At 49.0% G+C, this 15,386-nt stretch overlaps 1 protein-coding gene across 6 annotated transcripts in view; it reads left to right on the forward strand.

Moving 5' to 3' along the window:
• Positions 1 to 15,386, forward strand: part of LOC146009882 (uncharacterized) — a 227,902-nt gene that overhangs the window by 47,026 nt on the left and 165,490 nt on the right. For 2 of the 6 annotated variants that reach the window (XM_083150473.1, XM_083150476.1), the window contains one exon: positions 9,489 to 12,541. The exons of the other annotated variants lie outside the window; for them this stretch is intronic. In XM_083150473.1, coding sequence (XP_083006599.1) covers positions 9,489 to 10,615 — 1,127 coding nt within the window. In that variant the 3' untranslated portion in view covers positions 10,616 to 12,541. Of the gene's footprint in view, positions 1 to 9,488; positions 12,542 to 15,386 lie in introns of those variants that run through there. 6 annotated transcript variants of the gene reach the window in all.

A 15,386-nucleotide genomic window follows, 5' to 3' on the forward strand; every position in this document is an offset into this window, starting at 1 on the left:
ACCAGCCCAGAGATCTGACCAGTCTTCTCCCCGCACTCTCTGGTGTATCTCATACATCAGGAGCCATCAGCACCTATTATATCCCTGCTCTCCCCCTCACATCATGTCACTGTGTTATCAGCCCAGAGATCTGACCAGTCTCCTCCCTGCACTCTCTGGTGTATCTCATACATCAGGAGACATAAGACCCTATTATACTCCTGCTCTCCCCCTCACATCATGTCACTGTGTGTTACCAGCCCAGAGATCTGACCAGTCTCCTCCCCGCACTCTCTGGTGTATCTCATACATCAGGAGCCATCAGCCCCTATTATACCCCTGCTCTCCCCCTCACATCATGTCACTGTGTGTTACCAGCCCAGAGATCTGACCAGTCTCCTCCCCGCACTTTCTGGTGTATCTCATACATCAGGAGCCATCAGCCCATATTATACTCCTGCTCTCCCCCTCACATCATGTCACTGTGTGTTACCAGACCAGAGATCTGACCAGTCTCCTCACTGCACTCTCTGGTGTATCTCATACATCAGGAGCCATCAGCCCATATTATACTCCTGCTCTCCCCCTCACATCATGTCACTGTGTGTTACCAGCCCAGAGATCTGACCAGTCTTCTCCCCGCACTCTCTGGTGTATCTCATACATTAGGAGCCATCAGCCCCTATTATACTCCTGCTCTCCCCCTCACATCATGTCACTGTGTGTAACCAGCCCACAGATCTGACCAGTCTCCTCCCTGCACTCTCTGGTGTATCTCATACATCAGGAGCCATCAGCCCCTATTATACTCCTGCTCTCCTCCTCACATCATGTCACTGTGTGTTACCAGCCCAGAGATCTGACCAGTCTCCTCCCCGCACTCTCTGGTGTATCTCATACATCAGCAGCCATCAGCCCCTATTATACTCCTGCTCTCCCCCTCACATCATGTCACTGTGTGTTACCAGCCCAGAGATCTGACCAGTCTCCTCCCCGCACTCTCTGGTGTATCTCATACATCAGGAGCCATCAGCCCCTATTATACTCCTGCTCTCCCCCCTCACATCATGTCACTGTGTTACCAGCCCAGAGATCTGACCAGTCTCCTCCCCGCACTCTCTGGTGTATCTCATACATCATCAGCCCCTATTATACTCCTGCTCTCCCCCTCACATCATGTCACTGTGTGTTACCAGCCCAGAGATCTGACCAGTCTCCTCCCCACACTCTCTGGTGTATCTCATACATCAGGAGCCATCAGCCCCTATTATACTCCTGCTCTCCCCCTCACATCATGTCACTGTGTGTTACCAGCCCAGAGATCTGACCAGTCTCCTCCCCGCACTCTCTGGTGTATCTCATACATCAGCTGCCCACCCCTGGCACCCGCGTCATGGGTAAATTACTGAATGCCCTCAATGCTTTGCTGTCCGCTTCACACCATCTTCCTCTTCTTGCCTATTATGCGTCTTCAAAAAAGTTAGATATCCAAGAGAGGATATCGAAAAAAGACTCCCGGGTGGGGCACAGCCTTCTAATGGATTACTGTTAATACAAACTTTATTAGTTAAAACATGGCCCTAATTAAGGGTCAGGAGAAGACAAAAGGTAAAGACAAACAGATAACATTCATGGACAATATACATGAGAAAGTAGTGAAATATTATTTCAAAATATATCTGTCTGGGGATTCAATGGAGAAAACACTCCAATCAATCACGGTATGTACATATACACTTATGGAATCCTAATAGACAGTAGAAAGCCTCAAATACCAATTAATATTGGAAATAAATGTCAAGATTAGCTAGGTTCAGTAAGTGATCGTATTTCCTGTAAGTGACAGAGTTGTCTGGACTGGGTAGGTCTGAGTGACTGGAAAATGACAGTATAATATAGATATAGAGACACCTGAGTATGGGTATGCTAAGGGAGTCGCTGCTGCCTGTGCATGTGACATAGGTCAGTGGATGCGCAGTTGAGCGGACTCCGAGAGCGTCACAGGTGTCGGAATATAGATGAGGGAGTTTCTGCTGTTTCCAGGGGTGACCTGTCCGGCTCTGTTATACAAAGTACAGCGCAGAGTCGGATCCAGGGTCCCCCAGAAATGAGAGAACCCTGAATAGAAATAAAGTATAAGGTACCCCTTCACCCTGTCCCTGATGTTTGCTGCTATCCTCTGTGTACAGAATTATCTGTAGTGAACAGAAGTTGAGCGATACCACCCGGGTGGTGAAGTGTAGAAGGAAGTCTAGTTTGCACGTAGATGGGTGGTAACACGGTTGCTTGTGCAAGACACAATAAGGTCAGAGACAGTTTTGTAAGGAGAAAGATGTCCAGCGGTCTTAGGCTAATTCAGCAAAGTGTGAGATGCCTGCAATGGTGGGTTAATAATCAATGTGTCATAATAGAGCTGTAATTTGTTACACTAAAAAAATGTGACAAGAAACACAAGTTAATACAATGCTATATTCAGCGCAAGAAGCACAAGTAAATACTGTGAAGGAATTGCATTGGCGATAAGTGAATTGTGACATCCTCTACTCCACAGTAATTAATGTACATTTTAGCCCTATTGTTCCCTATGTATGTCTGTATTTCCCAGGACTTTATTAATGTAAGCATTATACCATTGATACCATTTGCCCGTGCCCTGACAGGAAAAGGGTTATCATAAACTGTCCTCCCAAAAGGCAATCTCCACAGGGGGTGATCCAATTACCCTGCTATTTTGCTGCTATTTACAGGAAAGAGATAGCAGAGGAACCATCTCCACAGGGGGGTTTACAATTCTTTGTAAACCTCTGGGCTCTAGCAGACTTTGTGGAACCAGACACAGCAGGGGTTGGGAGCAGCAGTTGGACAACTGTGGATTGAAGGTGGGATATACCTTATGCTTGAATCCACCAATCAGGAAATTGGGCAACCCCACAGATGATGCGATCACCGTGGGAATTTGAAATGTTTTAAAAAGTGTTTTTTGGTCAGACCAGAGAGAGCTGAAGGAGAAGAGAGGAGGAAGGAGGTTAGTCGCAGTCTTAAGGTTCAGAGGTATGCTCTACCTGTGTCTTGTGGAACGCCTCATCCTCGCTTCTGTGGAGTTGCCAGTGTTTTGTGGACTTATACAGTTTTCTGCTATCACAGCTGTGTGGACAAGTGATAGTTTGCCCTGTGGAACTGATCTGGGACTGTGACTATACAAGGACTGTCTGTTTGGGCCTGCTACCTGAATATCTTTCTACTCTGCAATTTACCTTTGCCACTGTTTATTGTCTATTTGTGCGTGCTGTGGAAAATAAACCATTCTTCTGGTTTCATCTGCTCGGTGTCTGAGTGATTGAGGAACTCGTACCCTCACATTTGGCGGCAGCAGCGGGACCACTCAGACACCAACCTTCGAGCAACGAGTCATAAACACCTCAGGGAATGGATCCAGCACCACTATGCTACCGATACAGCAAAAAGGATCAACTGCAGGATCTGTGCCGTACGAGGCAGATTGAGTTTGAGGCATTGGACACCAGAGCAGCATTAATGGCAAAGCTGGCACAATGGGACCAAGAACACCCTGGACAGGAGGACGATGAGGACCCCGTCCTAGAGCGGAACGAGGTGCAGGGGGCCAACAGGACAAATGCTTCAGGGGCTGCGCTGCCTGTTGGAAATGCAGATCAGTTGCAGGACTTGCTGGCAGCTCTGGGACAAGGAGCCTCAGTTTTGGGAGCTGCATTGGGGTTGCAGTCCTCTATTCCCACTACGGCAGCATCAGTAAGCCAGGTGGCCAGGCTGAGATATAATGACATCCCACCTTTTGATGATGCCGGTTCGGATATTGATACCCATTTGCAGATGTTTGAATCTGTTATGACTTTGCATGGAATTGAGGCAGCAGAGTGGCCTCGATTTCTGTTCCCCAGTCTGAGAGGAAGGGCTCTGGAAGCATTCCATGCCCTGAGCCCAGAGCAGGTGCTGGTATATGAGGAGGTACGAAGTGTCCTGCTTGCTAGATATGCGGTGACTGCTGAATCATACCGTGTGAAGTTTCGCACCATAACCCGAAAAGGCGATTCTTCATTTACAGAGTTTAATAACCTGTTGCGGAGGAACTGTGATAAGTGGCTGTCCGTGAAGCAGGCCCTTACTGTAAAAGATATTAAAAATGCTTTTATCTTGGAGCAGCTGCTGAACAAGATGCCTCTTGAGATCAGAGAATGGGTAGCAGATCGGACCCCTACCACCCCCGAGAAAGCGGCACAACTAGCGGACGAGTTCACAGCTAACAGGCCTCGGTGGAGAGGGACCAACATCGAGGAAAAGACTAATCTCCGACGGGCCCAGCCAGATCGGGATCTACCGGCGGCCCCCCAACGCCCAGCTCCACAGCCCCCCAACCCCCGGCCTTGGGGACCCGAGCTACCAGGAGCCCGTCGCTGCTACAACTGTGACAAGGTGGGTCATGTCCGCCGAGATTTCCCCCGGGGAAGAGGACCATTTCCAGGTGCCCGACATGCCTTGCCTCGAGTAGCTGTGTGCCAGGAACCATCATTTGGGGGAGGGGGAGGGGAGTACTGTCCTGATGCGCCAGAGGCGGAGGAAGTAGTATACCAGGTGGAGGTGGTAGCAGCTATTGGAAAAGCCACCCCGGATAACATGAAGCCACATCTACAGCCTGTAAAAGTTAATGGGAAGGAACTGCAGGGGTTAAGAGATTCGGGTGCCTCCATCACCCTTATCCGCCCAGAATTAATCCCCCCCTGCCAACTACTGAAGCAACGGAAAATTAAGATCTCCATGGCAGGGGGGCAGATCACTGTCATCCCCATGGCCCGGGTACACTTGGATTGGGGTCAGGACTCTGGGGAAGTGAACGTGGGACTTCTGGAAGGGCTCCCCACCCATGTTATTCTAGGAAATGATTTGGGTGGTGGATTGGCCAGTTGTTTCGTGGGAGCTATCACCCGGAGCCAGTCACAGGCTGGAGAGATAGCACCTGAGGGCCCTCTCCCGCCAGCACCAGGAATTACTGCTACAGCCCCTGAGCCACCGCCGGTGAGTAACATGGTACCAGACTTGCTTGACTGTGACGTGAATCTGGGGGAGGTAGATAGAGTGGAATTTAGGGAAGCCCAACAAACAGATCCGTCCCTAGCTAGCCTCCGCAGGGCAGCAGGACGGAGTGATTGGGGAACTCAGGAGGATCGCATTCAGTGGGAGGAGGGGAGACTGTACAGGGTGCCAGCAAAAGCAGACCCATTAGAGCCCGAAGTCCCTAGGAAACAGTTAATTGTTCCCCAGCAGTACCGTGCGCGATTGCTAGCACTTGCCCATGACATCCCCTCAGCAGGCCATTTAGGGATTCGTAAAACCCGGGCCCGACTGCTGCGGCACTTCTTCTGGCCAGGAATAAACCAGGAGGTAAGACAGTATAGAGAGTCATGTGGGGTCTGTCAACGCCTCGGGGGACCCCCACGTCGTGTCCCCCTACAACCCATGCCTGTGATCAGTGAGCCATTCAAGAGAGTGGCCATGGACATTGTTGGGCCTTTTAAGAAACCGAGCAGAACAGGAAAGAAATACATACTGACTGTGGTTGACTATGCGACTAGGTACCCAGAGGCGGTGGCGCTGGCATCCATAGATGCTGAGCATATTGCCCAGGCTCTCATGGATATCTTTAGTCGTGTGGGATTTCCCGAAGAAGTGGTCACCGACCAAGGTGCGCAATTTCAAGGGGACTTACTGCAGACCATATGGGCCAAATTTGGGGTCCATCCCTTTCGCACTACTGCCTATCACCCCCAAACAAACGGATTGTGTGAGCGATTTAATGCGACCCTTAAGCAGTTGCTACGGGCATATGCTGAATCAGAGGGGGGAGACTGGGAGAAATCCTTGCAACAGCTTCTATTCGCATACCGCGAAGTAAGGCAAGATTCTACCGGGTTCTCCCCTTTTGAGTTACTATATGCCAGAAGGGTCCGGGGTCCTCTCGACTTAGTCAGGGAAAGCTGGGAAGGATCATTCCAGGAACCGGAGGTTCCGGTCTTAGAATATGTGGCCCAAATGAGGGAGAGACTGCAAAGGCTAATGCAGCTGGCGCATGACCATATGCTGGAGGCACAGGGAAGGCAGTGCAAGTATTACAACCAGCATTCACGTGAACGGGAGTTGGAAGTGGGTCAGAAAGTGATGGTACTGGTACCTGTACGAAAGCACAAGTTACAGGCGACCTGGGCAGGGCCATATACTGTAGTGGACCGACAGGGGCAGGTAGATTATATCATTGCCCTAGATCAAACCGGGAAGCGGGTGGGCACCTACCACATAAATAGATTAAAAAAATATGTCACCAGGGAAATAGGGGCTGTGGCAATCTGCTGCCCACCAATGGATGACCCAGAGACTGACCCCATCCCTGACATTCTGGCAGCAACCAAGAAGGATGTGGGGGTGGAGGCCGTGCCCATAGGCACACAGTTAACTGAAACCCAGACCCGACAAATGAGGGAGGTTTTGGAGCTAGTGGGGCCTCAGTTCACTAGCAGGCCAGGACGCACTCATGTAGCAGCCCATCATGTCGACACCGGAGCAACTCGGCCCATTAGGCAACCAGCATATCGGCTGAATCCCGAGGTGCTCAATATGATGAAAAAAGAGGTAGACGAAATGCTGGCGCTTGGGGTCATTGTGCCATCAAATAGTCCCTGGGCCTCCAGCGTGGTCTTAGTGCCCAAGAAGGATGGGAGTACACGCTTCTGCGTGGACTATAGGAAGCTGAATGAGGTGACAGTGACAGACGCATACCCCATGCCCCGGGTAGATGAGCTGTTAGACAGGTTGGGGATGGCTCGCTATGTGTCCACCCTGGACCTTAGCAAGGGGTACTGGCAGATACCCCTTACCAGAGAGGCACAGGAGAGGTCAGCGTTCAATACCCCATTTGGGCTTTTTGAATTTACTGACATGCCCTTCGGGATGAAGAATGCCCCTGCCACCTTCCAGCGTACAGTAGATCGCATACTGACAGGGTGTCAGGAGTTTGCCCAGGCCTACCTGGATGATATAGCAATTTTTAGTGAGACCTGGGAGGATCATCTGCAGCATGTAGCCCAGGTTTTAGCAGAGATTAGCCAGGCAGGGTTGACAATCAGACCGGATAAGTGTCAGATGGGGATGGCAGAGGTGCTGTACCTTGGCCACAGGGTTGGGGGAGGCCGTATTCGTCCAGAACCAGCAAAAATTGAGGCCATTCTGAAGTGGCCTCACCCCACTAACCAAAAACAGGTACGTGCCTTCCTGGGCACAGCGGGGTACTATCGTAAATTTGTTCCTCAGTACAGCACCATTGCCAAACCACTGACTGACCTAACGACCAAAAAGTACACCCGAAACATTGACTGGACCCCTGACTGCGAGCAGGCTTTCTCCCAGCTTAAGGACATCTTGTCCCGGTCCCCAGTGTTAGCCGCCCCTGACTTCCGCCGGCGGTTCATTGTGCAAACAGATGCTTCAGCTTGTGGAATAGGAGCTGTGCTAAGTCAAATAGGGGAGGATGGGTGTGAGCACCCAGTTGCCTTTATTTCCCGAAAACTAGTTGCCCGCGAGATAGCCTACGCCACCATTGAAAAGGAGTGCCTAGCCATCGTCTGGGCACTAAAGAAGTTGCAGCCCTATGTGTATGGGCGTGAGTTTTCAGTGGTAACAGATCATAACCCCCTTAGTTTTCTACAACGTACAGCTGGAGACAATGGACGGTTACTGAGGTGGAGCTTAGCCCTACAACTGTACAACTTCTCTATTTCTCACAAAAAGGGTAAAGATCATGGAAACGCGGATGGCCTATCCCGTCAGCAGGAACCAGACCCAGTGCCACCTAACACCAGGAGACCAGCCCTTGCCATTACCCAGGACACCAGGAACATGGACTAAAATGTGGGGGAGGAAATGTGAAGGAATTGCATTGGCGATAAGTGAATTGTGACATCCTCTACTCCACAGTAATTAATGTACATTTTAGCCCTATTGTTCCCTATGTATGTCTGTATTTCCCAGGACTTTATTAATGTAAGCATTATACCATTGATACCATTTGCCCGTGCCCTGACAGGAAAAGGGTTATCATAAACTGTCCTCCCAAAAGGCAATCTCCACAGGGGGTGATCCAATTACCCTGCTATTTTGCTGCTATTTACAGGAAAGAGATAGCAGAGGAACCATCTCCACAGGGGGGTTTACAATTCTTTGTAAACCTCTGGGCTCTAGCAGACTTTGTGGAACCAGACACAGCAGGGGTTGGGAGCAGCAGTTGGACAACTGTGGATTGAAGGTGGGATATACCTTATGCTTGAATCCACCAATCAGGAAATTGGGCAACCCCACAGATGATGCGATCACCGTGGGAATTTGAAATGTTTTAAAAAGTGTTTTTTGGTCAGACCAGAGAGAGCTGAAGGAGAAGAGAGGAGGAAGGAGGTTAGTCGCAGTCTTAAGGTTCAGAGGTATGCTCTACCTGTGTCTTGTGGAACGCCTCATCCTCGCTTCTGTGGAGTTGCCAGTGTTTTGTGGACTTATACAGTTTTCTGCTATCACAGCTGTGTGGACAAGTGATAGTTTGCCCTGTGGAACTGATCTGGGACTGTGACTATACAAGGACTGTCTGTTTGGGCCTGCTACCTGAATATCTTTCTACTCTGCAATTTACCTTTGCCACTGTTTATTGTCTATTTGTGCGTGCTGTGGAAAATAAACCATTCTTCTGGTTTCATCTGCTCGGTGTCTGAGTGATTGAGGAACTCGTACCCTCACAAATACAATGTTGATTTCAGCGCTAGGATTTAAACATGCAGTAGGTGATTGCCACAGCCCGACAGTCAGAAATTCAGTGGAGGTTGCAGGTGACTGCAATTTTTCGTAACAATTCAATAAATGCCATATAGAATTATGTAGGGTGGTAGTAACTTGGGCAAATATAACTCAATATAACTCAATTAGCGAAAATTAGCAGTCACGGTGGATACCAGCAGTAGATAAGGACTGCTGATTAGAACTGTAGGTAATGTTTATTGCACTATGTAATAGTAGATTATGCGTCTACCAGAACTCTTAAGGTGCCCACGCACTAGAGCGGTTGTTGGGCCGATCGTCCACTTTATCGGATGATTTTATTGCAAAATTGTTTGCAATCATGAACTTGAATTTGATGAAGAATCGCACAGAGCTTTAGCTTCATCTTCTTATAGCACCTGCTGCAGGGAAGATCAGAAGATGCAGCTAAAGATCTGTGGGACTCGGGTATTTGGGAGTTGGGTTGTTCGGGCTCGCTCAGGTGTGTGAGTATTCGGGCGCACTCAGGTGCGGGTGCTTGGGGAGACCAACATTTCCATCTGTTCCCCAAACACCCACACGGTATTCTGCTTGTGATTGTACTTATGGGACTAGGGGATGGATCTTATATTGATTAATGATGTCTTTGCTGTGGGATACTTGGGTAACTATTTATTTTCTACCAGGTGGACGCAATACAGGGAGCACCTCGGAGGAACGTCTCCTTTGGTTTCCAGATTGTAAATTAGAAGATAACATCACACGAGGGTCTCTGGAAGACAACTGCATTACCCTACTTATGCACCCAGCACTTCATAGTGCAAATATATTATCTGACCAGTCTATTCTTGAGAAATGTTCTACTGGTGACTCCCATGTTGCTGCACATAGTACAGATCATAGCGGTGATACAGTCATTTCCTCGCATATATTAGCTCTAGTTAGACATGAGAAAAGTCACACAGGTGAGAAACCATTTCCGTGTCCTCAGTGTGGGAAATGTTTTACACATAAATCGGCTCTTGGTCGACACCAGAAAACTCACACAGGTGAGAAACTGTTGACATGTTCTGAGTGTGGGAAATATTTTACAAGTGAGTCAGGTCTTGTTAGACATGAGAAATGTCACACAGGTGAGAAACCATTTGCATGCACTGAGTGTGGAAAATATTTTACAAGTGAGTCAGGTCTTGTTAGACATGAGAAATGTCACACAGGTGAGAAACCATTTGCATGCACTGAGTGTGGGAGATGTTTTATAGATAAATCAGATCTTGTTAGACATCAGAGAAGTCACACTGGTGAGAGGCCATTTCCATGTCCTGAGTGTGGGAAATGTTTTACACAGAATGCACATCTTATTAGACATAAGAGATGTCACATAGTAAAGAAACAATTTCCGTGTTCTCAGTGGGCAAAATGTTTTACAAACGCATTAGTTCCTGTTAGACATGAGAAACGTCATAAAGTAGAAAAACTATTTCCATGCTCTGAGTGTGAGAAATGTTTTACATTTAAATCAGATCTTGCTGTACATCAAAGAAGTCACACAGGTGAGAAACCATTTCCGTGTTCTGACTGTGGGAAATGTTTTACACGTAAATCATATGTTAACATACATAAGAGGAGTCACACAGGTGAGAGGCCATTTTCATGCTCTGAGTGTGGGAAATGTTTTACACGGAAAACACATCTTGCTAGACATCTTAGATTCCACACAGGAGAGAAACCATTTTTATGTTCCGAATGTGGGAAATGTTTTACAAGTAAATCCGATCTTGCTAGGCATGAGAGACGTCACACCAGAGAGTAGCCATTTCCATGTTCTGAGTGTGAGAAATGTTTTACACTTAAATCAGATCTGGTTACACCTCAGAGAAGTCACGCACGGGAGAGAATGGGAAAAGTTTTATACAGCAATTACAATTAGATATATGCATAGTAAAAGTATTCAATGTATTTGATGAAAATATATTTTACACAGTGTACTCAGAGTAGTGATGTAGGCAGGGAAAGCAACAGCTTTTTTTAACATAAAACTTGTCCCAGGTGGTGCCTTCAGGGTGAATGGAGTTTAGACCCCCCATGTAGGCAAACCAGGAAAGAGGGGAAGTGCGAGCCAGGGACTGGGGCTATACAGCATGGGGAAATGCCCGATGTCAGTAACAAGTGGATGAAGCGATCTGACTCCTGCAGATGTAGTTATACAGTGGGAGCATTACATGGCTCTGTATGCCGTGTATGATGTCACACCACATGACATGATGTAACCGTGCCCCATGTGACACCTATCTGTAATCTTTGCTCCACCTCATTCAATAAACCTGACTGTACGATGAATACAGCCAATTACTATCCACAGACATCAGTGATGTGTGTCCTCAGCATATGACTGGGACAGGTTTCTCTGTGTGGAACTTATACTTATTATAGCTTAACTAAGAATGGATCACTGGTAATATAGCCTATCAACAATAGGAAGCAGTGACATCACTGGTAATATAGCCTATCAACAATAGGAAGCAGTGACATCACTGGTAATATAGCCTATCAACAATAGGAAACAGTGACATCACTGGTAATATAGCCTATCAACAATAGGAAGCAGTGACATAACTGATAATATAGCCTTTCGACACTAGGAAGCAGTGACATCACTGATAATGCAGCCTATCGACACTAGGAAGCAGTGACATCACTGGTAATATAGCCTATCAACAATAGAAAGCAGTGACATCACTGGTAATATAGCCTATAAACAATAGGAAGCAGTGACATCACTGGTAATATAGCCTATCGACAATAGGAAGCAGTGACATCACTGGTAATATAGCCTATCGACAATAGGAAGCAGTGACATCACTGGTATTATAGCCTATCGACAATAGGAAGCAGTGACATCACTGATAATGCAGCCTATCGACACTAGGAAGCAGTGACATCACTGATAATGCAGCCTATCGACACTAGGAAGCAGTGACATCACTGATAATGCAGCCTATCGACACTAGGAAGCAATGACATCACTGGTAATGCAGCCTATCGACACTAGGAAGCAGTGACATCACTGGTAATATAGCCTATCGACACTAGGAAGCAGTGACATCACTGATAATGCAGCCTATCGACACTAGGAACCAGTGACATCACTGAAAATGCAGCCTATCGACACTAGGAAGCAGTGACATCACTGGTAATATAGCCTATCAACAATAGGAAGCAGTGACATCACTGATAATGCAGCCTATCGACACTAGGAACCAGTGACATCACTGAAAATGCAGCCTATCGACACTAGGAAGCAGTGACATCACTTATAATGCAGCCTATCGACAATAGGAAGCAGTGACATCACTGATAATGCAGCCTATCGACACTAGGAACCAGTGACATCACTGATAATGCAGCCTATCGACACTAGGAACCAGTGACATCACTGATAATGCAGCCTATCAATTCACTTTGGACCAGTAATGTCTCTCAGGTCCTTTATGAATCCTCTACTGTATATAATTAATACCCCCACCATGGCTGCCTTCACCGTGTGTGTTTGACAGTTGTGCTGTAGTTGATGTGATGCCGGAACCATGTAACACCTTATATTGTATTTATACATTAGTGTATGTGTATATAACGTGTTCCTATGTAAGTAACGGAGCATTACTGACCTACTGTATGTCCTATAATCACTCATGTACTGCACCCTGCTCAGTGTCTAATGAAATATGATTTATATTAACTTCGTGTCTATTCTGTTTATACTTTGTTAACATTAGATGGTAAATAAGTAGACAAATTAGCAGGGTGCGGGCACTAATGCTGCAGGTGGGGCGGGTATAACGTGCAGAGAGAATTGGGCAGGGTACGGGCACTAATGCTGCAGGTGGGGCAGGTATAACACATGCAGAGAGAACAGGGCAGTGTGCGGGCACTAATGCTGCAGGTGGGGCAGGTATAACGTGCAGAGAGAATTGGGCAGGGTGCGGGCACTAGTGCTGCAGGTGGGGCAGGTATAACACATGCAGAGAGAACAGGGCAGGGTGCGGGCACTAATGCTGCAGGTGGGGCAGGTATAACACATGCAGAGAGAACAGGGCAGTGTGCGGGCACTAATGCTGCAGGTGGGGCAGGTATAACGTGCAGAGAGAATTGGGCAGGGTGCGGGCACTAGTGCTGCAGGTGGGGCGGGTATAACACGTGCAGAGAGAATTGGGCAGGGTGCGGGCACTAATGCTGCAGGTGGGGCAGGTATAACACGTGCAGAGAGAATTGGGCAGGGTGCGGGCACTAATGCTGCAGGTGGGGCAGGTATAACACATGCAGAGAGAACAGGGCAGGGTGCGGGCACTAATGCTGCAGGTGGGGCAGGTATAACACATGCAGAGAGAACAGGGCAGTGTGCGGGCACTAATGCTGCAGGTGGGGCAGGTATAACACATGCAGAGAGAACAGGGCAGGGTGCGGGCACTAGTGCTGCAGGTGGGGCAGGTATAACACGTGCAGAGAGAATTGGGCAGGGTGCGGGCACTAACGCTGCAGGTGGGGCAGGTATAACACGTGCAGAGAGAACAGGGCAGTGTGCGGGCACTAATGCTGCAGGTGGGGCAGGTATAACACGTGCAGAGAGAACAGGGCAGGGTGCGGGCACTAGTGCTGCAGGTGGGGCAGGTATAACACATGCAGAGAGAACAGGGCAGGGTGCGGGCACTAACGCTGCAGGTGGGGCGGGTATAACACGTGCAGAGAGAACAGGGCAGTGTGCGGGCACTAATGCTGCAGGTGGGGCAGGTATAACACATGCAGAGAGAACAGGGCAGGGTGCGGGCACTAGTGCCGTAAAGACTGAGACCCCCACTATAGGCACACACAACAATTCATATAGAAAAACCACTACAAAATCAATGGCCTGTGTCTTGACGAAGCCACCCGGACCAGACCCAAAGTCATATCTAGGAATGATAAGAACCTTAAACAAGAGCTCTTGAAAACTAAACTGGAAAGAAGAAATCTCAAAAACGTATAGGACAAGTACACGGTATATAAACCGAGGGATTAGAGGTCTTCGAAGAGAGTACAGAGTAGAACACGGGTGTCAAACACAAGGCCTGCGGGCCAAATCCAGCCCGCCAGACCTCGTCATGTGGCCCGCGCGAGGAGATAGCACACAGGCGCAGTGTGTCTAAAACAGGAGTGCTGCGGGCCGCGTCCACGTCCGCGGGTGCCTTACCTGTTCCTCCACTGTCGGCGGCCATGTTCCTGTAGGCACATATGTATGCGGCTACAGAAACATGGCCGCCGGCCTCCACGGTTACGTGGAGGGCCTGGCCACCTGTTCCCTCTGATTCCCGGCAGTGACAGACACTGGGTGGGGATGTCATGACGATGACGCCGCCCGCCCATGCGTCTGTAGAGAAGTAGGAGCAGGCAGGGAAGCTGGACCGGGAGTCGGGGACAGTGTGGCCGCAGCAAGCAGTGAAGAAAAGCTGGAAGCCGCAGCAGCTGCAGGACAGACGGAGAAACGGTAATGCCCCTTTCAGACCGCACTTTTAAAACGGTAAATTGCCGTTTTTTTACCGTTTTAAAACGGTAATGTGTGCGGTCTGAAAGGTCCAGTCCCACTTAACCGGTTAGAAAATGCCGTTTTTTCTAACCGGTTAAAATGCAGGGTCCTACCCGTTTCTGAACCGGTATTTTAGCGCAAAAATCGGCTCAGAAACGGTATTTAGGACCCAGCCAATGAGCTGGGTCCTAAATTCAGCACAGTGAATACTTAATGAGCGCTCATTAAGTATTCACAGCACTGGAGCCCCCCCCCGCGCGTGTCGACACCCCCGCGCGCGTGTCGACGCCCCCCGCGCGTGTCGGCGCCCCCCCGCGTGTCGACCCCCCCCGCGCGTGTCGGCGCCCCCCCGTGTCGACTTACCCCGTGCCGGTATCTCCGTTGTGGTTCCCGGCACTGCAGCTCAGTATGCTCGGAAAGCACTTATGAAAAAAGTGTCTTTCAGAAAATGGCTGCCCCCTATACGGAAGACAGTTTTTTTAAACAGGGTTTCCTATGGGGCAGCCATTTTCTGGAAGACACTTTTTTCATAAGTGCTTTCCGAGCATACTGAGCTGCAGTCCACAACGGAGGTACCGGCACGGGGTAAGTCGACACGGGGGGGGGCGACACGCGGGGTGGGGGGGGGGCGTCGACACGCGCGGGGGCGTCGACATGTGCGGGGGGCGTCGACATGCGCGGGGGGCGTCGACATGCTCTCGGTCGACACGCGAGGGGGGGGGGGGAGCTGCACGGAGGGGAGGGCTGAAGGCTGCACTGGCTTTGACCCTGTATTTGGAAAGTTTCCAAAAACGGGTCTGCCAGTGTCAAAAAATCGGCACTTAAACGGTAATATACCGTTTAAGTGCTGCGGTGTGAAAGGGGTTTTATCTGGCAGACCCGTTTTTGGAAACGTTTCCAAATACAGGGTCAAAGCCAGTTATGCGGTCTGAAAGCAGCATAAGTGAGGATGAGGATCACACTCACAATAAAAAATATATATATATCTGCTGTTTCCTGAGGTGTCCCCGTGTATAATAATAAT

Source organism: Crinia signifera, chromosome 6 (assembly GCF_055691185.1).
Source record: "Crinia signifera chromosome 6, ASM5569118v1, whole genome shotgun sequence".
Taxonomy (NCBI): domain Eukaryota; kingdom Metazoa; phylum Chordata; class Amphibia; order Anura; family Myobatrachidae; genus Crinia; species Crinia signifera.